Genomic DNA, 27,074 nt, shown 5'->3' on the forward strand with positions numbered 1-27,074 from the left:
CATACAGAACACAGACAGAGTATATATACAGAATACACAGATAGATATACAGAAGTAGCATCAAGATACTACAGATACAGTGTTTACAGTACAGAAAGACAGAATTATGGTAATTTTGGAAACACGATGAAAACAGTAAAAGAGTATATATATGTATATAGTATCAGATCTCTGAGAAAAGTTACACGGACAGATACAGATGATAGAGCACGGTACCGTTGCTAGATACAGATAGAGCGCAACCACATAGCTCAGATAGTATGTGGGTACCGTCAGCCGTGCTCGGAGAGTGTGCAGCTCCCTAGTACACTGGGTTGAGGGGGCCGGTTTGATGAGGTAGTAGCCAGTCCCGAGCTTAGGAGAGGATGCAGTTTGGCCGGGCTAAGGTAGTGTAGAGTATGATGACCTATCTAGAGGGCCGACCAGATAGAGTCCCGCCTACGGGCCGCACAACCCTGTCATGAGGGGTCAAATCATGACGTACAGAGTCTCAGGGATAAAAGCACAGTTACATATATATGTTTACAGTTTTACAGTATAGTATGATATTACTAGTATGAAAAGTAGAAAACAGACGATACAATATGTTTTAAATAAAGAAAGAAAGATATGCTAGAAAGATATGATTTATAGATGATTTATTGCATTACAGTTCAGTCATTATTTTAAAAGTATCCTTAACTTAGTTGCCACACACTAGTAATAGCATATTTCCACTTACTGAGCATCGACTCAACCCTTTATTCTCACATTTTTCAGGTGAGCCAGATAGGCGAGTAGATCAGGCTCGCGAATAGAGAGAGTGTTTGGTCACCCTGGTTATAGGGTGAGTTTTTGGCAGAGATGTATATGTTTTTTGGGATAGATAATACTGGAGTGGCATTTTTTTGTATGGTCTGTATATTCTAAAATCTGGTATTGTACAGTTTATGCATAAATGGTTTCATGATATATGTTTCCGCTGTGTAGGAATGTTTACTGTACACATATAAAAAAAAAAAATGATAAGAATTTTGAGGTCGTTACAATTATAATTTTTAGTAATTTTTTTTGTCAAATATAAATGATCCTCCGTCATGTGCTGAAGTGGATCGTTTTTTACTTACGTGGCAACCTAGGTCCACCTTAATGGACATTTACTAAAGTTAATTATATTTGAATGAATTCATATTTGAAAACATATTTTGGTATATTATATTATATTTATTTTCATCTATTTTATTTCTAACTAAGATAAAAAAAGACCTAGATCTAATGAGCTTCGTTGCGCGCCTCCGTTGCCACTATCACATTGCTGCTAAAGCTACTATTGTTGTGTTGTTTGGCCAACATGGCCTTAGTGCCTAACCCCATATTCACCTGCACCAAATCCTCCATCATTAGCACCTTTTGCATAGGCTCAAAATCAGAACAAAAATTACATATTACGACCGATCAATAAAGAGAAATAGAGTTTGTTTAGGTCAAAAATTTTGATTGCGGAAAGGAATGAAGTATAAAAAGAAAGCATATTTTTCACAATATTTTATCTATATACCAGGTACTTAATGCTAAGATATAATATAATTATTAAATTATAATTTTTATTGGACAATTTCAAAACTTTAAAAATAATTTGTAAAGCAACTCAATACTTAGGGTTTTAGATTAAAGAATTTGATTTGGTAAAGGAATGAAAAATGAGAAAGAAATATATTTTCCATTATATTTTTTCTCTATTTCATGTATGACTAAAAATGAAAAATTATTCTAATATAATTAAATTTAAGAAAAAGCAAACGTTGGTGATGCTTAAAATCAATTTTGTTCATTTAAAAATTAGTTTTGCTACATTTTCTCCCACACTGAATATTATTAAAAATAAGAATTTGTTTCACTGCATGCCTCCATTGCCACCGTCACATTGCTACTAAAGCTACCGTGCTGTTCCGCGACCATAACCTTCGTCACTTCGTGCCTAACCCCACATTCATTTATGGCAAAACCTCCGTCATTAGCACCATTTGCATAGGCTCAAAATCATAACAAAATTTATATATTAGGATCCATCAATAAAGAGAAATAGAGGGAGATTGAAAATAGGATGCAGTAGACAACAACTACCAAACAAATAAAAAAAATTTCATTGAAAAGTTTCATTTTTTTTTAAAAACATTTAACAAGAAAACAACTCAAAACATAGAATTTGTTTAGGTTAAGAATTTTGATTGTGGGAAGGAATGGAGTATAAAAAGAAAACATGTTTTTTCACAATCTTTTCTTCCTATACTAAATACTATTAATGCAAATATCAAATATAATTATTAAATTATAAATTTTATCGGACAATTTCAAAACTTTATAAATAATTTGAAAAATAGCTTAACAATTAGGATTTTAGATTAAGGATTTTGATTAGGAAAATGAATGAAAAATAAGAAAAAAACCTATTTCCCGTTATATTTTTGTCTATTTCAAATATGACTAAAAATGTAAAATTATTATAATATAATGAAAAGTTAAGAAAAAAACAAATGTTGGTGATGCTTAACATCAATGTTGTTCATTTAAAAACATTTTTGATTATATTTTCTCCCACATCGAATATTATAAAAAATAATATATTCTAATATGATTAAAATTAAGAGAAAAAAAATCAAATGTTAGTGATACTTAAAATTTAAATTTTGTTTATTAATATGACATATTTTTATTTTATTTTCGTACTCTCTCTTTCATTTCACAAATAAATACGAAAAATTAGATTATTCATATTTTCATGTTATCTCTCTAATGTTTTCAAGCTGTAAACGGGACTTTAAAATTTTTCCCAAAATTGAATTTAAGAAAAATATTAAAAATAATTTCAACACATATATCTAACCACATGGTCAAATTTTGTAATTTAACACATAAAATTAAAATTTTATATTTTTAATGAATTTATAATTTAATAATTTTATATAAACACACCCTTAGAAACATGTGAGTAATTCCTATAAGTTGGTTTATAATTTATTATGACTGTTAAAATTTTAAAAAAATTAATTAAAATCAACTCCGCTGGTATCTAACCCTAAAGATGAAAAAGGGAGCAAATAAATATGATTCCAATGGCGAGAACTGTGAGCTGAGAGTGAGCAAGCATGAGTCTCATTGCAGGTTCCTACGAGAAGTTCGTATGGGGCTTTAACCTAAGCCTTACCCAGCTCTTCTCCTACCCCTCTCACCTTTCCTCCATCAAGACAGTAGCCGTCGGCGGTCCTGTCGCCGCTTCCGCCGGGGGTGATGAAACCATCAAGCTGTATGACCTTCCCTCTTCCACCGAAATCGCCACTATAACCCCCCTCGAGTCCTCAGCCACAGCCCTCTCCTTCTACACACCTCCTTCACTCTCCTTTCCCCTCAATCTCATATCTGCTTCCGAAGATGGAGGCGTCTCCATCTACGACGCCAACCCTTTCGTCCTCCTCAAAACGGTCTCCGCCCACAAGAAGGCGGTCAACGATCTCTCCGTGCATCCCTCGGGAAAGTTGGCTCTCACTGTGGGGCGCGATTCTTGCTTGGCGATCGTGAATTTGGTGAGAGGACGGAGGAGCTTTTATTGCAGGCTGGGGAAGGAGGCGACGCATGTGAACTTCAATTCGGAAGGGGATAAGTTCTTTATGGTTGCTGAAGATAAGCTCTCTGTCCACGAATCGGAAGATGCACGGCTGGTCTTCGAATTGGAGTGCCAAAAGCGGGTTCTTTGTGCCACGCCTGGCTCGGTGAGTTTTTTGGAGTTGTGTATTAGAGTGCTGTTGGGTCCTGGCAACTCTTTATTGTTCAGTTGAGCTTTGCATTTCTTCATTGTATGCTTTTGGGTTTTGGTTTCATTCATCTGGTTTCACACCTCCCCCTCCCCCCCCTTTTGTGGATGGGTGGGGATTTGGAAATAAAAATTGAACCATATCCTTTTTTTTTTAATGGTATTTTCTTAGATAATGTAGGAAAAAAAATTGGAACTGAGAATCTTATAAGTGGGTCTACATAGGAGTAGATGTTATGAGGTTTCCAAGGTACTGTTCGATTAGCATTCAGTTAGTACTTCTCTTACTTCTAGCTGGTCAAATTGATGAAGTTTCTGTTTCGTAAGGCTGATAAATGATCTGGAGAATTTTATTTTTAAGAAGTTAGGGGTTGGAGGCAAAAGAATAAATTTAAATGGATTAAAGAAGGTGACTATAATTCTAAACTCTCTTGCAGCCTAGCTAATGGGAAAATGAGGAAAAGCCTGGTTAGGGAACTATATGTCTGTATATATATAGATCGAAAGTTCTCAATTATTAAAAATATTATTTACAGAGGGCCTTTTTATTTTTATTTTTTGCATTTTCTTGCAAGAATTAATGTTTAATTGACAACAAGAATTGTTTTTGTGAAAGCTGACGATAAATTGCAGTTTCTTTTAAATATGGTCTTCATAGTATTAATTAAGGGAAGAAGAGATCAAGAGTTTTAACTTTCTATTTTTTCTTTCATTCTTCCTTAAATACTATTTCTGCAAGCTTAAAATTTTAAAATTTTTAGAAATTATAAATTAATAAATAATTAGTAAAAATCACTTGTACTATGATTCACCATTTTGAACTTCCTATTATTCTTATAACTCTACAATTTTATTTTAAATACCTTTAAGTTCAAGGATGTAAGAATGTCCATGATTAGTATTTATAGTATTATATATTGCATATTAGTTGTGCATATGCACTCCTCCAAATACTATTTTTAAAAGAGATAATGGGAGTGTAAGAGATAAATGAGTAACAAAAAAATTTAAAATCTAAAATTAAATTATTTTTAAAATTATTTATATAAGAAAAAAAATATACAAGTGAAAAATCGTTCATTACTCTCTTTTCTAATAGCATAAATTTATTATTTTATTATAATCAGGGGTAAACTTGATAAGAAAACAATTTCATTTGCAAAAAAAATGACTTGACTATTTTTATGACACTCACGTTTTATACAATCAAGCTGTATAAAACCTTACCTAACCAGGCCTGGCTCGGTGAGTTTTTTGGAGTTGCATATTAGAGTGCTTTTGGGTCCTGGCAACTCTTTATTGCTCACTTGAGCTTTGCATTTTTTCGTTGTATGCTTTTGGGTTTGGTTTCTTCACCTGATTTCCACCCTTTTTTCGGTTGATGGGTGGGGGTTTGAAAATCAAAATTTAACCATATATATATATATATATATATATATATATTAATGGTCATTGCTTAGAAAATGTAGGGAAAGAATTGGAACTCAAAATTTTATGAGTGGGTTAACATAGGAGTAGATGTTATAAGGTTTCCAAGGTACCATCCGATTAGCACTCAATTAGTACTTCTCTTACTTTCAGCTGGTCAAATTGATGAAGTTTCTGCTTCGTAAGGCTGATAAATGAGTTGAAGAATTTTTTTTTTTTTTTTAAGAAGAAAGGAGTTGGAGGCCAAAGAATAAGTTTAAATGGATTAAGAAGGTGATTATAATTCTAAATTTTTTCGCAGGTTAGCTGGGAAGATGAGGAAAAGCCTGGTTAGAGAACTGGATTTGGGTAGGGGTTGAGTTTATTTCAGATCCTTGTTTGATTTCATCTGAGATTACAGATCTTTTCTTAAATCTTTATAGCAAGGAGGATGCTTGCAAGCCTATGACTAAGGGGTTAGATTGGAAACCCATTTTTGCAGATAAGATGTCTTGGTAGTTGGTTGGGAAGACCTTTTGAGGATGAAGAAATAAGGGTTATAGTGTTCGGAATGGAGAGGGATAATGATCTCAAGGTCCAGATGTGTTTAATATGCCTTTTTTTTTATTTTTTCAAGAGTTTTGGGATGTGAGTAGGGGGGATTTGTTGAAGGTGTTTGATAAATTTTATTGGGATGGGTTTTTGAGCAAGTGTATTGAATCCACTTTCATCACTTTGGTGCCTAAGAAGAGTATATTTATTAAGATTGCCGATTTTAGACCTATTGGTTTAGTATCTAGTGTGTAAGATTATTGTTGAAGTGCTAGCCCATAGGTTGAGTGGTTGTCCTTGGTAATACTATTTCTAAGCTCAATGTGTGTTTATGGGGCGCATAGGCAGATTGTGAATGCTATCTCGGTTGCGAATGAGGTAGAGGAGGATGTCTGGAGGAGGAATGAGAGGGTGGGTTATTTTTAAATTGAACTTTGAAGAAGCCTTTGATATGGTTAGCTGGAATGTCTTGGATCAGATTTTTGTTCGAAAGGGGTTTGGGCATAGGTGGCATTCTTGGATGAGGAAATCTTGGTTTAGCACGTTGAGGGGTGTAAGACAATAGAATCTGCATTTCCCCTTTTTGTTTGTGTTGGTGGTAGATGTTTGATAGGGCAGTGGATAAGGGCTGGTGAAAGGTTTGGAAATGGTTAGAGAGGGGGTTGTGGTGTCTTGTCTTGAGTTTGCAGATTATCTATGTGATCAGCTCATCTTTTTTGAATATCTTGAGTCTTCATGTTTTTTTTAGTGGTTCGTTGGGCTTAAATTTATTGGAGCAAGAGTGGTACTGCAACTATTAATTTGAGTTCTAGATCCAGGGAGTTAGCCTTGTTGGCAGGTTATGGTATTTTGGATTGGCGTCTTATTTAGGGGTCCCTTTGCAGTCCTAGTGGGCCTATTGGCGCCCAGTGGTGGAGAGGGTGTCTTAAGTGTTTAGATGAACACATTGCTCTTGTTTAGGCTTGTCTTGCTTTTATCCCTCTAGTGGGTATAGATAGAAAGCTAAAGAAAAATATGAAAGATTTTCATTAATGTGGGGTTGGGAGAAGACAAATCATTCAATTAGTTGGGAAGTGGTGTGTAGGTTTAAAATTGGGGGGGGGGGGGGGTTGGGTATTGGAAAGTTGGAGTCTAAAAACACAGCCTTATGGCTAAATAGCTTTGGTGATTCCCCTTAGAGGATTTCTCTCTTTTGCATAGTGTTATCAAACTATATTTGGATTTCATGTGCATGGTTTGGATGCTAATTTAGGATCTAGATGTTTTTCAGAAAGTTTGTGGAAGTCTACCTCTTAGATTTACCCCCCTCTTCATTCCTCATGCTAAGTTCTGTTCTTGGTGAGGGTTCTCAAAATTTGTTTTAGGGAAGATATCTGCATGGTAATATTGCTTTGTACATTTCTTTTTCCTGTCTTTATTGCCTGACTTCGGCATATAATGCTGTTATTTTTTCTTTTTTGGGTTTTGATGATCCTATGCTTTCTTGGGCTTTCCACTTTCATAGATCTTTTAATGATAAGGAGGTGGAGGAACTTTCTTCTTTGTTGACATTGCTGGAAAATTGTCATCTCTCCTTTAGAGTGGATAGCTGTTCTTGGTCCTTAGATTCTTCAGGGGTTTATTGTTGTAGATCTTTTTTTTTTTTTTGATCTCTTGATTAGTGCTAATTTCTCTTTATCTGCTCCATAAATAATTTGGAAGGCCAAAATTCCTAAAGTTAGCTTTTATTTGGTTGGTTGATTTTTACTTCTTAATAGAGTTAACACCGACAATATATTGCATAGGAAGACCTTTGAAGGCACTTTCAATATGTGCTTATTACGTTTTGACAGCTCAGAAATAGTTTCTCATCTATTCTTGCACTGTGATTTTGCTTGGAAGATGTGGAATAAGCTTTTTGATCTTTTGGGAGGAAGCTGGGTTACCTTGGATATGGTGGAGAATTTGTTGGTCATCTCTTTTACTGGTTTTGGTTGAAGCAGAGATGCTGTTGCATGTTGTGGGGGTTTTTGGCTGGAACATAATGTGCATATATTTACAGGGAAGAAGTTGAATATTCTTTTGTCTAGGACAAGATCCATTATTAGCGTTGCTTTGGTGTGCTGGTGCTGCTGGTTGCTTTACAGAGTGAAATTCTCTGACATTTTACAGGGTCGGCTGGCTTTGTTATTTGTTCGTTTGGTTTTTGTTTCTTCTTTTTGTTTTTTGTTTTTTTTTGTTTTTTTTGTTTTTCTGTTTTGTTTAGGAGGATTTCTTATTCTCCTTTTTGTACATTCTTCTTTATCTAAATGAAATCATCGTCTTTGTTATATAATAATAATAATAATAATAATAATTATTATTATTATTATTATTTATACTTTGACAAAGCTGTTGTACAATGCTCAAGTTTTCTTGCATTTTCTTGAAAATGATTGGTGTCAAGTAGAATTTAGAATCAAATTGTTTTTGCTACCGTATAATTATTTTACATCACCAATTTGGTTTTTTGATGATATTTTTCATAGTTGCTTACATGAAATTGAAATGTTTTATATTCCTACATAATGTCTTCTTGTGCAATACAGGTTTGAGATTTGAAGGGAGTTTTGAATCACTTGACATTGACTATTTATTATACAAGTAACAACAACAACAAACCAAGCCTTAAGTCCCACTTATTGAGGTTGGCTACATGAATTGTTTTCCACCAATTTACATGATTGTGAGCAACTTCCTCTGACAATTTGAGGGCTATTAAATCCTTACTATCTCATTACAATTTACATGTTATTTTAGGTCTACCCTTACCCCTTCTACTATCACTAATAGGAAGTAGCTCATTCATCCTCACATCCACCTTAGTTTGGACTATATGTTATGCTTCCTTAAACGAATATTCCTTGGTTTCCATATGCAATTAGTCTGAATATTATGCATTTCAGTTGGAGAAGCTGTTTGGTGGGAGAAGCTTTTTTGGTGGGAGAAACTTATTACTCCTTTAATTAAAAAATAAAAAATAAAAATAAATTGTGCTAATTTTAGATGCGGCTAAAGCGCAATAAAATTGTATGCTTCTTTGACCATCCATTGGTTATCCATTCTCACCATAATTAATGCTTATTTGTTTGTCTTTGTAATTTCCTAAAGATACCTTGGTTGGTGGGATTTTTCATGTTTTATTGCCTTTTCTCTTCTAATAGATAAAAGTAGTTCTATTTGAAAATGTTTATAGTTAGATTTAAAGTAGATAATTTGTTGTGATTGCTCTCATTTTATGGTTGTGGGCTGAATGGATTAAGATGACCTATTTTTTCTAAATGGACTTAAGATAATAATCCATGTTATTTGTTCCATGCCTACATTCCTGCTTGTTCTTTTATTCTAAAATAGATATTCTTTTGACAGAGTGGACTTCTATTTACTGGTGGTGAGGAACGGAATATTACAGCATGGGACACTATCAGTGGGAAGGTTGCATATTGCATTGAGGGTGCACATTCGGCTCGTGTAAAAGGTATTGTCGTGCACACTAGGAATGATGGAGCTTTAGCTGGTGATGATCCATATAAGGTGTCATCTGCATCATCAGATGGTGTTATACGTGTTTGGGATGTCCGCATGGCTGTAAAGGAGAAGCCAAATCCGTTAGCTGAGGCTAATACAAAATCAAGGTTGACATGTCTTGCAGGATCATCTCTTAAATGTGAGTCCTGCGCTTATTTCATTTCTGGTTTTTCTCTTTTGGCTGTTTTCTCGCTTAAAATTTGGCTTATTATTTGATTTTTGGTTTTTCTCTTGTGGTTGTTTTTCTCACTTAAAATTTATTTATATTTTCTTCCATATGGGTTTTGTTCTTATTATTTGATTATTGGTTTTTCTTACTTGAAATTTTGTGCCTTTCTCCCCAACTCTTTCCTCCTTCAATACCCTCATGTTTTGTGTTTATATTTTCATCTTGATGAGCTATTGCAATAGTAGTTTTTTTTAGATTCTCCATATTATTGGATGGTATGTCTATGCTTGTAATGAGGTTACCATTGTTGAAAATGATCAAATTGTTTTGGTACTTTCTTGAAAAGCATGTATTTTCAGGCCAACTTGTTGATTTTTGTGGGCATATTTCATCAGTTGGTTGTTGGCAGATTAAGATAATATGGGGTGGGAGCAATTTAAACTACCTCTCTCTCTCAGTTCCTCCATATTATTGGATGGTATGCCTATGCTTGTAATGAGGTTACCATTGTTGAAAATGATCAAATTTTTTTGGTACTTTCTTGAAAAGCATATATTTTCAGGACAACGTGTCAATTTGTGTGGGCATATTTCATAGTAGTCAAAAGCGTGCCTCAGATGTGAGGTGCAGAGGGGCGACCAGGCTAACTCCTCATTCCTGTTGAGGTGAGGTGACCTTTAAGAGGTGCAGTCAGGCGCACTGATGCGCCAGGTGCTGTGAGTCAGTCATGCCTTGAAACTTTTGAAGCTGTTAATAAAGAAAATGTATCCAGAACGAGCCCTAGCCCTCTTCCAGCCATCCAGCCTTCGATTCGAATCAGTCCTACTGCCCCTAGCCCTTCGTCTTTGAGCCATTGACCCAAACCAGCAGGATTCATCTTTAACCCTTCGAACCAGCACGAAACCAGCTGGAACCCTTCTTCTTTGACCCTTCGAAGCAGCACGACACCAGCAGGAGCCCTTTGTCAGTTTGTCTTCAAGCCGTTGAACCAGCAGGAGCTTCATGAGTTCGTCTTTGAGCCTTCAAACCAGCATGAGCTTCGTGAGTTCATCTTCGAGCCTTCGAACTAGCAGGAGCCCTTCGTCTTCGAGGTTCAAGCCTTCGTGAGTCGTCAGTTCATCTGCTTCGACGTTTGAACTAGTAAGTCGTCGTCTTCTTCTTCGTCGTCTTTCCTTCTTCTTCTTCAGTTCATCTTCTTCTTTAGTTCTTCTTCTTCTTCTACTTCTTCAGTTCTTCTTCTTTTTCAGCTCTTCTTGAGTTCTTCTGCTGCCTGCTGCTTCTTCTTATAACATTATATGTAATTAATTGTGTAGTTTAATGCAAGTTTTTATAACTAATATATTTCATTTTTTAGTGAATTTAGCTGCTGCTTTTTTATTGTACTCATTTCTTTTGATGTTGAACTCTGTTGATGCTTTTGGGCCTTCAGCCTGGCAATTTCATTAAATTTCCAATTTTGGTATTGAATATTTTCACATTTTAAAATCTAGTATTACTATTGATGTGTTCACATATCAAATACCCACCAAATAAGCATTGTACACAATTTTAATAATTGTGCCTCGGCTCCAAGTACCCTTTGTGCCTCGGTGTGCCTTGCGCCTTTGACTACTAGGGCATATTTTATCAGTTGGTTGTTGGCAGATTAATATAATATGGGGTGGGAGCAAGTTAAACTAGCCCTCTCTCTATTTTGATGTTTTCTTGAGAACTTTGTATTTTTAGGTCGACTTGTTGATATTTGTGGGCATATTTCATCAATTGGTTGTTGGCAGATTAAGAGTAATAGGCTGGAGCAATTTAAACACAGACTCTCTCTCTCTCTCTCTCTCTCTCTGTGGAGACTCAAGCCTTTAAATTTCCTAATATACTACAAGATTAATGCTTTTTAGGGACAAATTTTTTATTCACAAAGTGAATCTCGAAGTTACTTTTGGAGACGATATTTACAGTCGTCATGCAAAACTTGAGAACTGATGCCTTTAGCGATGAATTTTGTACTATCATCACTAAAGGTTGGATGGGAAAGCAATTCAATTTTTGCGGGCTTAGGGGCCATGTTTAGCAATGAGTAGGAAAGTTTTAGCAATGACATATTTATTGTGAAAGATTTCTAAAGAGACAATGCAAAAATGACGTCGGTATGGTTTCTTCCTTATTGATCCCATAGACAAATGACGTAGTTTTGTCTATTTGAAAACCTTATTCCCCCTTATTCCCTATGCACTAGTTCATTTGTCCTTTCCCCCAACTTTGCACAACTCCCTTCTCTACGATTCCCAGTGTCTTCTGCAATCCTCAAGCTGTCTGTGATTGCTTCCCATGCAATCGCTGCCTGTGCAAGCACTGTCTGCAAGCTTTGCTCATGCCTTAGCGGCCTGCAACCACTGCTCGTACAAGCACTGCCTGCAACTGGCAACTGTTGCCCGTGCAAGTGTCACCTCATCCACTTCGCCTCCTGATAGCATTTTTACCCCAACAAAATTTATTTTTGACTACTGTTCACTCTTAATTTTAAGAGTAGGATTAAGGTGTACCTTAAAAATGTTTAATGGAAACAAGGCTAAAGGTCTTCTGATGTTGATTCAAGGGAGATTTTACAGATTTTCAGTGATGATATTATTTGAAGTTAGACTTGGTCCATTAATTTTTTCCTGAAGAATGGTTGGCGATAAGAATGGCTGTTGGATTGCTGATAGTGCATATGTAATATGTTAAATTTTTTTGTTATGAAAGTAAGCTGATTTAACATCTTTATCAAAATGTGGTTCTGTGGGGTTTTCATTTGCATGTTTTTTATGGTAAATCTTATTAGCTTGGACCTGTACAATTTGTTTATGGAGTTGAGGTATATGTAAATACTGATTGCTGCAATATTGCACTAGAGGAGGCATGTTCATGGCTGAAAGCTAGCAGAGAAAGGGAAGAAGGATAACAGTAAGTGACAAAAGCAGAATGGGTTTTTGATCAACATACAAATATACATACAAGTGATCATGTTTGGTATAGGGAGAAAATTTGAGGCATTACAATGCTTACATTATTGCTGTTGCTTCTGTGATTTCTTCCAAGGAGATGGTTTGCAAGGCAAGAAACAATTGAAAATCAAGCCTTTGATTGTATGTTTAAGCATCCCAAGTCCCTTAATCAAAAAGCTTACCCTCCCTATTCTAGAAGTTTACAATTTGCCATGATTAGCAATCCCAATTGAAACTTTAAAGTGGAATGCCGGTCTCACTTATCAATTAAAGATTGGCTTGCAAGAGTGTTGAACCCTACTATGATATTGGGGATGGCATCCTAACAAAAATCTATCTATTTGCTTGCTGATGGACACCATTTGGGAGCTGAGGAACAGGAAAATTTTTACTAATGGAATTGTTGATCACAATGGCATTTTGAGGTGGCCAGGGTGATCGTAGAGTTTGATGACCAGAGACTTGGTTTAGGAAACTGGTCCTATATTGCAACCAATAGCCTTAGTCAGAAAGACTGCGAACTAGCAAAAGCCTCCGGCTGATTGGATCAAAGTTTACCTTGATGTAGCTTTTCATGACTCCAGCTATTAGCTTCATTGCCTGTCCAATCATCGTAGTAGAGTGTCATGGTCTGACTATTTTCACACCCTTGTGAAGGGCCGTGCGGCGCTAGCTAAAGCACTCTTGTTTAATTAGCCAGCCTATCGTTTACCCACATTCATCCACGAAACACTTTCATTAGCATTCATTCAAATAGTAGCGGAAACAGTAATCAATTCATGAAAGCCGTGGCAAGCAAGCAGTAAACATTGAAGCAAACGTAATTCATTAACAACACCTTCGTTGACATCGTGTGCTTAGCGAGGGAGGCAGGTAGGTTAAACACGTTGACAAAAGCTAGTGAGTTTTACAATGACTGATGAATACTCACCCTCCCCTAAAGAGTTTTCTAGGCTATTCTCACTCTGGCACTAGGAAACATCAAAGTGACCGAGGAGTCATACTGCTTTATTTGGCATACAATGAAATAAATATTGGAAAATAACCCTACAACACGTATTTACATGATGGAAACCCATCCCAAACACACGAGGCAAGCGGTCATAGGCAAGCATATTGCCCTGAACAAGCTTAGCTCGTGACATTCTCCCCCACTTATGCGGTCGACGTCCTCGTAGACTTTGACGTACTTCAACTTTGTCCACGAACGGTTGCATATCTTCCGCAGAAACCTAGTTAATTTCTTCATCACCAAGGCCTTTCCACTTCACTAAGAACTACTACCGCTTCTTCCTTGAGGATATGAACTCTCTGTCTGCAAGGATATCTTCAACTTCACGTCTGTCAGGTTGAATTGTACTCACTTCCGCTCTGGTTGACCGACTTTTGCTCGGATCTTCAGTGTCAGCATTGTACGGCTTAAGGCAGCTGACGTGAAACATAGGATGCACTTTCATCCAAGTCGAAGGGTGGATTTTGTAGGAGACCTTCCCGATTTTGGCCAAGATGGGGACTGGTCCTTCATATTTGCGAAGTAGTCTCCTATCTTGTCCTCGTAGTGACCTGACCTATTCTGGATTGAGCTTAACAAGCACCAAGTCACCTACGTTGAAGTGCTGCGGTCTTCTCTCCTGATCTACCCACTTCTTCATCCGCTTAGTAGCTTTCTCCCAGTAGGCTCGGGCAATCTCAGCATTTTGTCTCCATTCTTTAGTGAAGATGTATGCCCTGAGACTCTTTCCTTTGTCGACTCATCTACTGTGTGAGGTAACAGCGGCTGCTGGCCTGTAACAAGCTCAAAAGGGCTCTTGTTGGTTGTTGAGCTCTTTTGGGCATTGAAACAGAACTGAGCCACATCAAGTAGTTGCACCCAATTCTTCTGGTTGGCATTGACGAAATGACGCAAGTACTCTTCTAGTAGCCTATTGAATCTCTCCTTCTGTCCATTTGTCTGTGGGTGATAACTCGAAGAGATTTCAAGTTGTGAACCGAGGATTCTGAAAAGTTATGTCCAGAAGTACCCGGTGAATCTTGAGTCTCGGTCCCTAACAATGTCTTGGGGAACACCCCAATATTTCACAATATGCTTGAAAAACAACTGTGCTGCCTCATCTGCCGAACAATACTTTGGTGCGGCTATGAATGTACCATACTTCGAAAACCTGTCTATAATAACAAGTATAGACCCTGCATCTCCCACTCTGTGCAGGTTGGTGATGAAGTCCAATGAGACACTTTCCCATGGTTTGGATGAACTGGTAGGGGCTTCAACAGTCCTGCAATTTTCCTCCACTCCACCTTATCTTGTTGGCAAGTGAGACAAGTTTGGGTATAATCAACCACATCATCACACATGTGCGGCCAATAATACCCTTGCTTCAGTAAGGCTAAAGTGCGCTGCCATCCTGGATGTCCGGTCCACATGGTATCATGACATTCCTTCAACAATGTCTTCCTCAGATAAACAACTTGTGGCACAAAGAGCCGGTTACCATGGGTCATCAGCAATCCATCTTCCATCTAGAACTATCATGCCTTTCCTTCTTCGGTAAACTTCATTAAGTTCTCTGCAACTGGATCTTTGGCTAAGTTCTCCTTGATGTGCTCCCGCATCGTTGTGGTAACAGTATTCAAAGTCAAATGTGCTACCATTTGTAAGGCCGTCAGCTCGGCCTTTCTACTTAGTGCATCCGCGACTTGGTTCAATCGCCCTGCCTTGTGCTTAAAGGAAAAATCAAATTCTGCTAAGAATTCCTGCCATCGGCCCTGCTTGGGTGTCAACTTTGGCTGTGTGAAGAAATGACTAACACCTGAGTTATCTGTTTTCACCACAAACCACCTTGACTCAAGTAAGTAATGCCTCCACGCACAATGTATCACCGCTAGCATTTCCTTCTCTTGAGCTGTGTACTTTCGCTCTGCTTCACTAAGCTTACGGCTTTCGTATGCAACAGGATGCCCCTCCTGTAACAAGACTCCTCCAAGGGCGAAGTATGATGCATCTGTTTGTACCTCAAAGGGTTTCATGACATTTGGAAGAGCAAGTACCGGATCTCTCATCATGGCATCCTTCAAGTCATCAAATGCTCCCTGGCACTTCTCTGTCCAGTTCCATCCATGACCCTTCTTCAGTAGTTCTGTCATAGGAACCGTTCTCCGTGAATACCCCTCTACGAACTTCCTGTAGTAGTTGGCAAGGCCAAGAAAGGAACGCAACTCCTTCACTGTCGTTAGGATCTTCCATTCTTGAATTGCCCTTACCTTCTCCATACCCATCCTGATATGACCTTGTTCAATCACATAACCAAGGAATTTGATGCTCCGCTGAGTGAAAGAGCACTTCTCTTTCTTCATGTACAAATTGTTCCTCTTCAACTTGTCAAACACCTTCTGTAGATGCTTTTTATGTTCCTCCAGAATGGAACTGTAGACAACAATATCATCCAGGTACACCATGATAGACTTGTTCAAGTACTCACAAAAAACCTGGTTCATCAAGGTACAGAATGTTGCAGGCGCATTCGTCAACCCGAATGGCATCACCAAGAATTCATATGCCCCATACCGTGTCACACAAGTAGTCTTCGGCTCATCCCCATCAACAATCCTCACTTGATAGTAGCCTGACCCCAAGTCAAGTTTAGTGGAGTACTTGGCCTGACTCAACTGATTTAACAAATCAGCGATCAACGGAATAAGATACTTGTTGCGCACTGTCACCTTCTTGAGCGCGCGGTAGTCTACACACATCCGTAGGCTCCCATCATGTTTCTTTTGAAACAGCACCGGTGCTCCGAATGGTGCTTTGGAAGGGTGAACATATCTTGCTTCCAATAACTCATCAAGTTGCTTCCTCAATTCTGCTAGCTCGGGAGGCGCCATCCGATATGGCCCTTTTGTAGGTGGTTTCACTCCTGGAAACAGCTCGATCTTGCCTGTGACCGCTTGACTCGTGTGTTTGGCTCGGATGAAGAAGTGGGCAGTCACAGGCAAGCATAATGCCCTGAACAAGCTAAGCTTGCTTGTGACCGCTTGCCTCGTGTGTTTGGTTCGGATGAAGAAGTGGTAGCTTGTTCAGGGCCATGAGAAGACACGAGGCAAGAGGTCACAGGCAAGCTTAGCTTGTTTAGGGCATTTTGCTTGCCTGTATGCCCACTTCTTCATTCGAGCCAAACACATGAGGCAAGCGGTCACAAGCAAGATCGAGCTATTTCCAGGAGTGAAACCACCTGCAAAAGGGCCATATCGGATGGCACCTCCCGAGCTAGTAGAATTGAGGAAGCAACTTGATGAGTTATTGGAAGCGGGATATGTTCGCCCTTCCAACGCACCATTCGGAGCACCGGTGCTGTTTCAAAAGAAACATGATGGGAGCTTGCGGATGTGTGTAGACTACCGCGCGCACTCAACAAGGTGACAGTGCGCAACAAGTATCCTATTTCATTGATCGCTGATTTGTTAGATCAGTTGAGTCATGCCAAGTACTTCACTAAACTTGACTTGAGGTCAGACTACTATCAAGTGAGGATTGCCGATGAAGATGAGTCGAAGACTACTTGTGTGACACGGTATGGGGCATATGAATTCTTGGTGATACCATTCGGGTTGACGAATGCGCCTGCAACATTCTGTACCTTGATGAACCAGGTTTTTCGTGAGTACCTAAACAAGTATGTCGTGGTGTACCTGGATGATATTGTTGTCTATAGTACCACTCTGGAGGAACATAAAGAGCATCTACGGAAGGTGTTCGATAGGCTGAAGGGGAATAGTCTACAAGTGAAGAAAGAGAAGTGCTCTTTCGCTTAGCGGAGCATCAAATTCCTTGGTTATGTGATTGAACAAGGTCATATAAGGATGGATATGGAGAAGGTAAGGGCAATTCAAGAATGGAAGATCCCAACGACAGTGAAGAGTTGCGTTCCTTTCTTGGCCTTGCCAACTACTACAGGAAGTTCGTAAAGGGGCATTCATGGAGAACGACTCCTAAGATAGAACTATTGAAGAAGGGTCATGGGTGGAACTAGACAGAGAAGTGCCAGGGAGCCTTTGATGACTTGAAGGATGCCATGATGAGAGATCCGATACTTGCTCTTCTGGATGTCATGAAACCCTTTGAGGTACAAATAGATGCATCAGACTTCACCCTTGGAGGAGTCTTGTTATAGGAGGGGCATCCTGTTGCGTACGAAAACTGTAAGCTTAGTGAAGTAGAGCGGAAGTACATAGCTCAAGAGAAGGAGATGCTAGCGGTGATACATTGTCTTCGTGTGTGGAGGCATTACTTACTTGGGTCAAGGTTTGTGGTGAAAATAGATAACTCAGGTGTTAGCCATTTCTTCACACAGCCAAAGTTGACACCCAAGCAGAGTCGATGGTAGGAATTCTTGGCAGAATTTGATTTTTCCTTTGAGCATAAGGCGGGGCGATTGAACCAAGTCGCGGATGCACTGAGTAGGAAGGCCGAGTTGGCGGCTTTACGAATTGGTAGTACATTTGACTTTGAGTATTGTTACCACAACGATGCGGGAGCGCATCAAGGAGAACTTAGCCAAAGATCTAGTTGCGCAGAACTAAATGAAGCTTACTGAAGAAGGAAAGGTACGATAGTTCTGGATGGAAGATGGATTGCTGATGACCCATGGTAACCGGCTCGTTGTGCCACGAGCTGGTGATCTGAGGAAGACATTGTTGAAGGAATGTCATGATACCATGTGGGTCGGACATCCAGGATGATAGCGCACTTTGGCCTTACTGAAGCAGGGGTATTATTGGCCGCACATGCGTGATGATGTGGTTGATTATCCCCGAACTTGCCTCACTTGCCAACAAGACAAGGTGGAGTGGAAGAAAATTGTAGGGCTCTTGGAGCCCCTACCTACTGTCTAAACCGTGGGAAAGTGTCTCATTTGACTTCATCACCAACCTGCCTAGAGTGGGAGATGTAGGGTTTATACTTGTTATTATAGACAGGTTTTCGAAGTATGGTACATTCATAGCCGCACCAAAGTATTGTTCGGTAGAGGAGACAACACAGTTTTTTTCCAAGAATATTGTGAAATATTGGGGTGTTCCCCAAGACATTGTTAGTGACTGAAACTTAAGATTCATTGGCAACTTCTGGACAAAACTTTTCAGAATCCTCGGTTCACAACTTGAAATCTCTTCGAGTTATCATCCACAGACAGATGGATAGACGAAGAGATTCAATGGGCTACTGGAAGAGTACTTGCGCCCTTTCGTCAACGCCAATCAGAAGAATTGGGTGCAACTACTTGATATGGCTCAGTTCTGTTTCAATGCCCAAAAGAGCTCAACAATCAACAAGAGCCCTTTTGAGCTTGTTACAGGCCAGCAGCCGCTGTTACCTCACAGTGGATGAGCTGTACAGAGGAAAGAGTCCTAGGGCGTACATATTCACCAGAGAATGGAAGCGGAATGCTGAGATTGCCCGAGCCTACTTGGAGAAAGCTACTAAGCGGATGAAGAAGTTGGCAGATCAAGGGAGAAGATCGCAACACTTCAATGTAGGTGACTTGGTGCTTGTTAAGCTCAATCTAGAACAGGTCAGGTCACTAGGAGGACAAGATAGGAGACTACTTCACAAATATGAAGGACCAGTCCTCATATTGACCAAAGTCGGGAAGGTCTCCTACAAAATCGACCCTCCGACTTGGATGAAAGTGCATCCTGTGTTTCACGTAAGCTGCCTCAAGCTGTAAAACGCCGACACCGACGATCTGAGCATAAATCAGTCAACTAGAGCAGAAGTGAGTACAATTTAACTTGACAGACGTGAAGTTGAAGATATCCTTGCAGACAGAGAGTTCATATCCTCAAGGAAGAAGCGGCAGGAGTTCTTAGTGAAGTGAAAGGCCTTGGTGATGAAGAAATTAGCTGGGTTTTTGCGGAAGATATGCAACTGTTCGTGGACAAAGTTGAAGTGTACCTAGCGTCAAGTCTACGAGGACGTCGACCGCATAAGTGGGGGAGAATGTCACGAGCTAAGCTTGTTTAGGGCATTATGCTTGCCTGTGACCGCTTGCCTCGTGTGTTTGGGATGGGTTCCCATCATGTAAATACTAGTGTAGGGTTATTTTTCAGTATTTATTTCATTATATGCCAAATAAGGCAGTATGATTCCTCGGTCACTTTGATGTTTCCTAGTGCCAGAGTGAGAATAGCCTAGAAAACTCTTTAAGGGAGGGTGAGTGTTCATTAGTCATTGTAAAACTCACTAGCTTTTGTCAACGTGTTTAGCCTACTTGCCTCCCTCGCTAAGCACACGATGTCAACGGAGGTGTTGTTAATGAATTACGTTTGCTTTAATGTTTACTGCTTGCTTGCCACGACTTTCATGAATTGATTATTGTTTCCGTTGCTATTTGAATGAATGCTAATGAAAGTGTTTCGTGGATGAATGTTGGTAAACGATAGGCTGGCTAGTTAAGTAAGAGTGCTTTAGCTAGCGCCGCACGAAAAATAGTCGGACTGTGACACAAAGTCCCACTGATCCTACAGACTTCAAAAAAGGTGGATGCTTATGATCCTACTCAAGCTGAGGCAATGGCTAGTGGCCACTCAGAGTCTTCTAGTTGCCAAGGGCATTGAATGAAAACAATGGAGGCAAGTTATCTTGGATGGTGACACTGTCTATAATTAAAACCTTTATCAAGGAGAGTCTAAAGCAAACTGGAATGTTTGTACTATGCTGGACTACACCTGGGCTTGCATTGCTGGAGATGTTAATGCAAGTTTTTTAGTAGTGGCAATATATGTGAATTCTATGTGCTCATTGCTGGAGGCTTGAGGTCCTTTTCCTTCAGTGGGTTTTCTGTTTCTTCCTGTCCTTTTTGTCTGTTTTCTCTTCCTTTGGCATTGTGCTTCCATGCACCAACCCCACCTTCAACTCAGACCCGCAAATCAGTCTCTTTCCTATTTTGTTGATTGATTCACTTATTCTATGATCATTGACCCGGGTAAAAGCTTTTTCCCCAGTCTCACTGTGTTTAAACTTGGTTCTTGTTCTGTTTTGTAGTCTGTGAAGTTAAGATGGTATGCGGCCCCTACCATGTGGCAAACTGTTTAATAATTTCCCAGCATCAGCCAATTTATACATCAAAGATATATATATATATACTTATATATTCAAGGCAGAGAAATTGTTTTCATTTTAATGCTTAGGACCTCATGTTTCATTCCAAAAGAATGAATTCCACATTCATTCGTGCCACTCTCCCAGCAGATGTCATTGAATAGGCCAACTAGGGTGACCTTAATTGCCACCACTAATTTACGTTGTTATGATGCATCATGCATGCGATACAGAGGAATTATCTGATAACAACTCAAGTTAAAGTCATGAATGAGAGATAATAATAAAGCTGATCTCTACTTCTAGTCTACTACTACTACTACTACTACTACTACTACTACTACTATTTATTATTATTTGCCTATTCAATTTTCCAGTTTCTAAATGAAACTTAAATAATTAAATTTTTTCGTGGTTTTCAACTAAAAATTGCTTCTGCAAATGGGTTTTTTTTGGCTTATTGTGAAAAGAAATGGGAGGTTGTTGATTTCTGCATTTGATCCTGATTTCTTGGTTGTGTGTTTGAGTTTTCACTGGATTTTTGAATAATGATTTTTTTTCCTTTTTTTTTTTAGCTTTGGTTATTGTGTGGTGAAATGGGTAGCCTTGATTTCTCCATTTGATTCTGTTCTCATGGGTACATATTTGATCTGTTTATTGAGTCTGAAAACCAGTATGTTTTCTGCCAGTGGGGTTTTGTAGATCCTTTTTGTGTTTGATCATTTTGATGGGCTTAGTATATGTATACGGACTTAGACTACATGGTATAATTGCATAACACCTTTTCAATTAATGCAAATAGCTTCATCATCTTCTCTAGTACTTGTCAATTATGAAATCAACAGCATCTAACATATTCTATTTTGCATGTTCTCATAGTTTTATATATGGATTTAGGTTCAAGCTGGTCTAAGGATGGTTTATTATAGCCATGGACACTAGTTTTCTCTATTTGACTTCAATTTGATCTTTTGGATTGCAATTCTTTTGCTTAGACTGTAGTTTGTGTTATTAAAATCACCCTGATTGTAATTTATGTTACTAGAATGTAATTTGTTGGTCATTTTATTCATAAACTAGTAAATTTTGGGGCATTTTACATTTTTGCTGTCTTAAATTATTAGTTTTAATTCTAGCAAACGCCAGTACTTCTGCATCCATCATGAACTAGTGATACTAGTAGAGTGTTGTATTAGAAAATCAAACCTCAAATTTAATTGGAAAATAGAGAGCAAGTGGATTCCACTTAGCATTGGATTATTTGTTTTAAAATTCAGTGAACTGGTTTATTTGGTAAATCTTTTAGTTGGTGCTGAATTATATCTGACTGAATCATATAATTTTTAATTGCTGATTCACTATCCAATTGTGAGTAAACTATTTTGTCATACAAGTTGCCTAGGTGGTATTTCTGCTAAATAATGGCCAACATTCTGTCTATAACTACCATAGCCCACATCTTTTTTGACCTTTAGTTGTCATAGTACTGCCAACTAGAACTGCTTCACTTTTCAGTGCTTATCAATGTTTCAATAATTCTTGCTGCACATGACAAAATTACCCAAGTAAATTGTTTCTTATATTGTCCCCATTTACTCCATTTAGTGCTACCACTTCATAAAATGCATTTATTTCCAACATTTCCAATACGTTTCGAGTATATATCACACTAAAGTGTGAGTGATAACACATCTAGTTTGATGTTTCCTGTTTTGACCTCTACCCAAACAAAGGCTGCTCACATCACTAGGACAGTCTTAAATGAAAGTCCTTTGTGGAAGGAGCTGCTGTTCATCAAATCTATTTGTTGCTTCGGCATTGTTCTTGTATCATTGATTCCAGTGTTTTGAGGGCTCATAAAATTTCATCTTTATTTTCACCATCTTTCTTTCTCATTCCATACCCTTTCCTGCTCTTCCTAGGATTCGAACCCGAGACCTCCAACATTGAAATTCCAACAACTTGATGTCTCTTAAGACTAATATTGCAAGCAAGACAGAACACAAAATTATGTTCCCTAATGATAGTTGAATATTAGAGTTTTCTTTTGTACACAGTCATTGACTATGAATTTCTTAAATTTTATTTGGAGAGAGATATATTTTATTTTTATTCAGTTATATTTATGTTTAAACTAAATTTAAGAAAATTAAATAATTAAGTTGCAATTGAATTTTTTTGTTAGATGTACCAACTCAAATCTACTTCATTTACAGTCCAATTACTTGTGAAATTGATTCAAAATCATTATAGTATAAGAATGCAAACTTAATCATACTTATTACAGCCGAGGAGAAATAAATGACTTATTGAGTTTTAGTTTTTTAAATTTTTTTCCCTAAATTTATTTTTTCATTATGTAATTCATTTGGACCTATGGACCTGAGCTTATATTGATTTTTACAACAACAATAACAAAATTTAAGTCCCACTAGGTGGGTCGGCTACTTGAATCCTTTTCTGTCAATTCTTATTTTAATTCAAAAGAACTTTAAATTTTTGGGCATTTGTATTAACATTGTGGATGTTTTATTTTGTATAATAATGTTTTGGCTGTTTTATTTGATAGTTAGATCTTGTTTCTGAATGCCCTGATTGAATTTTCAAATGAGATATTGAATTCATCTTCAGTTGTTTTAGAAGCAGGTGTCACATTAAGGTTATTGATTGGAGAAATTGTACAGAACTATGTGTCGTTTGAATTCTTTTTTTAAAACTATATTGAGTGATGAGAAAATGTTGTTGCTAAACTGGCATCAAATTTCCTAGCAGCTTTTTAGCAATGTTTTCAAACCTGTCCCAGCAAATGAACTGGATGGCCATCCGTTTCCCAGTCCAGGTGGGCCAACCTGTTCAATTGGTCTAGGTTGGTGCTCAGAACAATAATTTTTTCCCCTTGCACCAAAGGTTTGATTCCCACATAACCTTCTACACCACATATTACAAGTCCTAAGTCACCATATCTTCCCTTTATTATTATAATATATATTTATATTATATTATATTTATTTAATTTCTATCTTGATTTGCCTTTCCGTTCCCAAAGAACCTTTTATACCTTCAATTACTTGTATTTAAAGCCACAGCTGGCAACCCTCAGTCCCCACAAACCCCAAATGAGTTGCAGACTTCGCAATAATAACTAGCATAGTTAGTTGCGATGTGATGCGATGGTTGGAACCAATAATATCAACCACAGTGAAAATGGATGGATTATTTGCTGCCATTGCTCCCCCACCCCCGACAATGTCTATGAGTTGCAGATTTTGCAATAATAACCAATCACAAAGCTAGTTACGATTTGATGCTGGGAACCAATATTGTCTACTGAGCAACACAGTGAATATGGATGATTATTTGCTACTATTGTTGCTACCCTCATTCTCTCTCTCTCTCTCTAAATTTTGCTCTAAACAAGATCAAGAAAAGATAAAGTTTCTGACAACCTCGGATTTGTCCTGTTTGCGGGGTCTTATGGTTTGTTTACCCAGTTTTGACCAGATTTTTGACTCATGGTTTGACTGGTCCAGTTTTCAAAATACTGTTTTTTGGCAATGAATCTTTTTGTCCTTAAAACCCTATACCAACAAGTTTTAGTTATCAATAAAGACTTTTGGGGATGAAAATATTTTGCCGCTAAATGATTTTTGGGACCAAGCTTTTTGTGTTTATGTCATTTGCCAATGAATTTCTTATGCCCCTTATGATTTTTGAGGATGAATTTATGTCGTTGCTAAAAGTTATTTTTGTGAGGGTGAACTCTATTTTTGCACCATAAACCAGAAAAATTCAGTCATGATATGTTAGTGAAAATGTTAGTGAAAAAATATTTCATGCCTAAATATTATTCTTTTGGCAATGAAATTGGAAATTCGTCCATAAAAACTTTTAGTGACTGTCTTTGGCAACAAAGCTGAAATGACTTTTTTTCGTCCCAAAAGATCTTTAACCATGAATTTTAGACTTTTTGACTTATTGATTCGTCCCTCAAAAGCATTTTTCTTGTAGCATAATTGAAAGACAGCTAGATTTTTCTGAGCTGCAAAATCAGTGTGGAGTTCTCTAATTCTTCTAAAAGTTAAGTGCTTTTAAAAAGTTGTAAAATTGTTGCTATATATGGCAGTGTTTTAAAAGGCTCAATTGAGGTTTGCCTCAATGCAAGACATGCTGAAAACACCTTGAGATTCAATCTAAAATACTAAATTCCAAAAAGGATAATGCATTTCATGTTGAGGCTTATGCATTTTTACAGAAGGCATGCCTTTTGCGCCTTCTTAGTTGAGGCTTACGCATTTTGGGTGTGTGATTCACCAGTAAGAAATTGGTTAAATAATTTTAACATGTTTGTGTAAAAGGAATGACATAATATAAGTTGATTTCTATAACTCTTGGACCTCAATATTTCCAAAATAATTGAGAGTTGGATCTTAAATAATGAAAATAATTTGAACTTTGTATTGTAATAGTATAACTATCTCTTGTCATGATTTGTGTCACGTATTCAAGTTATCAATTTGTGGATGGCCAACAAGTAGTTTGCAAAGTATATATAATTTTTTTTTTCTTACATTGTATTTTTAATTTTCTTAATTTTTCCTTATTTTTTAAAAATATAAAATTAATTTATATATTTTTATCTTAGAAACAAATTCTTAAATGTTTACGCCCTAACACCTTAAGGTTTAAGCCTCACCTTTTAAGGGTTAAAATGCCTCGTCATTTTTTTTTTTTTGGTAAAAGAGGGCGGTACCTCCTAATTTTATTAGAAAACCTATCACTTATGGCGGAGGAAAACCGTGGTTACAATTTTGAGACTTTGGGACAACAAAAGCAAATTCCAAAACTCTAAAACCCCTCGTATGCTTTTTCCTTTTAAAACATTATATATATATTCCTGTTGGGTGGATATAGTTTCTGGTAACTTTATATTTCTGACTTTGATAAACTGGTGCCATTGACATTTCACTGTTATCTTGTTCTTAGTTAACTATAAATTATGATTAGTTCTTACCATTATTTTCTACCACTGTCTCAGCTTTCAGACGGAAAAAGGTTGGAAAGAATGTTCCGAAGGAGGAGCAGAGTGGAAGAATGGAAAGCTCATGACATCCAGTAACTCCAGTTATATGTGCATTTTTGGTGTTGCCGAGTCGAACTCCTTGTGAACATATATAGAAATAGAATTTTGGCTCTCTTGATCCAGCAATTCAGTTTTGACAAGTGGAAGAGCTATATATAATTATTTAGATATAATTGTCATTTAACTCAGAAAAATACCACACAAATTTCTCCCGTTATAGTGTTCCTTGTGTCCATTCTCACATTACATGAAGAATAGTTTCATTTTGTGCTTAAAAATCCCTCCCTACAAACCTTTGCCGAGCAAAGGAAAAGAAAAAAAGTTTCTTTTGTTGATTACATGCACTAGGCATTACTGACGCAAAGAGTCGAACAGCCTCAGCTTTTTTTTTGGCCTTTTGTTTTCAGAGGGATAACTGGGTTTTGTTGATCCAATCCTACTTCTTTCCCCTTTAGACAAACCCAGCAAATGGTGCCTGAAACATATTAGTCATCTCAGAAACTATAATCAATTATTCATCATGCCTGTTGCTCATATTTTATGGAACTTCCTGGATACAAATTGTCAGGCAAGGAGCTAGAGAAATGCAATAGAACAGGAGATCAAAATATTCTTATTCATATATTAAACTAGAGATTTCAGGCCTGTTCGGTAACACCTAAAAATAAGTGCTGGTAGTCGTTTTAAGGTTTAGGGATGCAAATAAATGCTGTTTGGATTATATCAAACAAGTGAACGTGGCAGAAGTGTTTATCAATCTTATCATTTAGTTAAGGCAATGATTAGAAGTAAAAAATACTGACTTGTGCTTGCAGTTCAAGCACTTGAAAGCATCCACTTATTATTATTATTATTATTATTATTATTATTCAAGTTTCTCATGTTTTCTTTTGGAGGCTTCCCGATCAATTAAACGTGATGGCTCCTTGCCCTTTCTTGGCCAAATCACTGCAATCATTCTCCTTTCGATTTGATTGGTAATCTTCAGCAATATCTTGGGGTTGTCTTGCATTTGATTAGTCATCTTTAGCATTCTTCACTTTTATTGGTTGCATACTTAAATTTCCTGTCAGAGCTTGATCTTCTCTTGATTTTGAACAGTTTCACCTGTTTTGGTTTCCATGTGTTTTTGATTTTGAATCCTACTCTCACGGATATGCTCTCACATTGTCTTAATTTCTAAGAAATAACAAAGTTAGAGATATTAAGTGATCAAGCTCATTTGATTACTTCAATAACAATCTCATCATCAAATTTTAGTTTTCCCCTTCCCTTCTGTTCTGATTGGATGTTAATTTTTAAGTGTTTGTCCATTGATGCTGTTTACTCTGGTGTTCTTTAATTTGACTACAAAAAGTTGAGCCATTTGCAATCTAGTGCATGCTTATCCATATTTATGCATGTTTTTATATTTTTATTTTTTAATTCTCTGCAGGTTGGTAAGGGCTATTGATGATTTC

At 37.4% G+C, this 27,074-nt stretch overlaps 1 protein-coding gene across 1 annotated transcript; it reads left to right on the top strand.

The window, feature by feature from the left end:
* The first annotated feature begins 3,057 nt into the window (after nucleotides 1-3,057).
* On the top strand, nucleotides 3,058-25,892 carry LOC131150893 (uncharacterized). The gene is made up of 3 exons (XM_058101956.1): nucleotides 3,058-3,746; nucleotides 9,134-9,431; nucleotides 25,570-25,892. Exons 1-3 carry the CDS (start codon nucleotides 3,126-3,128, stop codon nucleotides 25,638-25,640), a joined length of 990 nt encoding a protein of 329 aa, XP_057957939.1. The 5' UTR covers nucleotides 3,058-3,125; the 3' UTR covers nucleotides 25,641-25,892.
* The last annotated feature ends 1,182 nt before the right edge of the window (nucleotides 25,893-27,074 follow it).

Source organism: Malania oleifera, chromosome 3 (genome assembly GCF_029873635.1).
Source record: "Malania oleifera isolate guangnan ecotype guangnan chromosome 3, ASM2987363v1, whole genome shotgun sequence".
NCBI lineage: Eukaryota > Viridiplantae > Streptophyta > Magnoliopsida > Santalales > Ximeniaceae > Malania > Malania oleifera.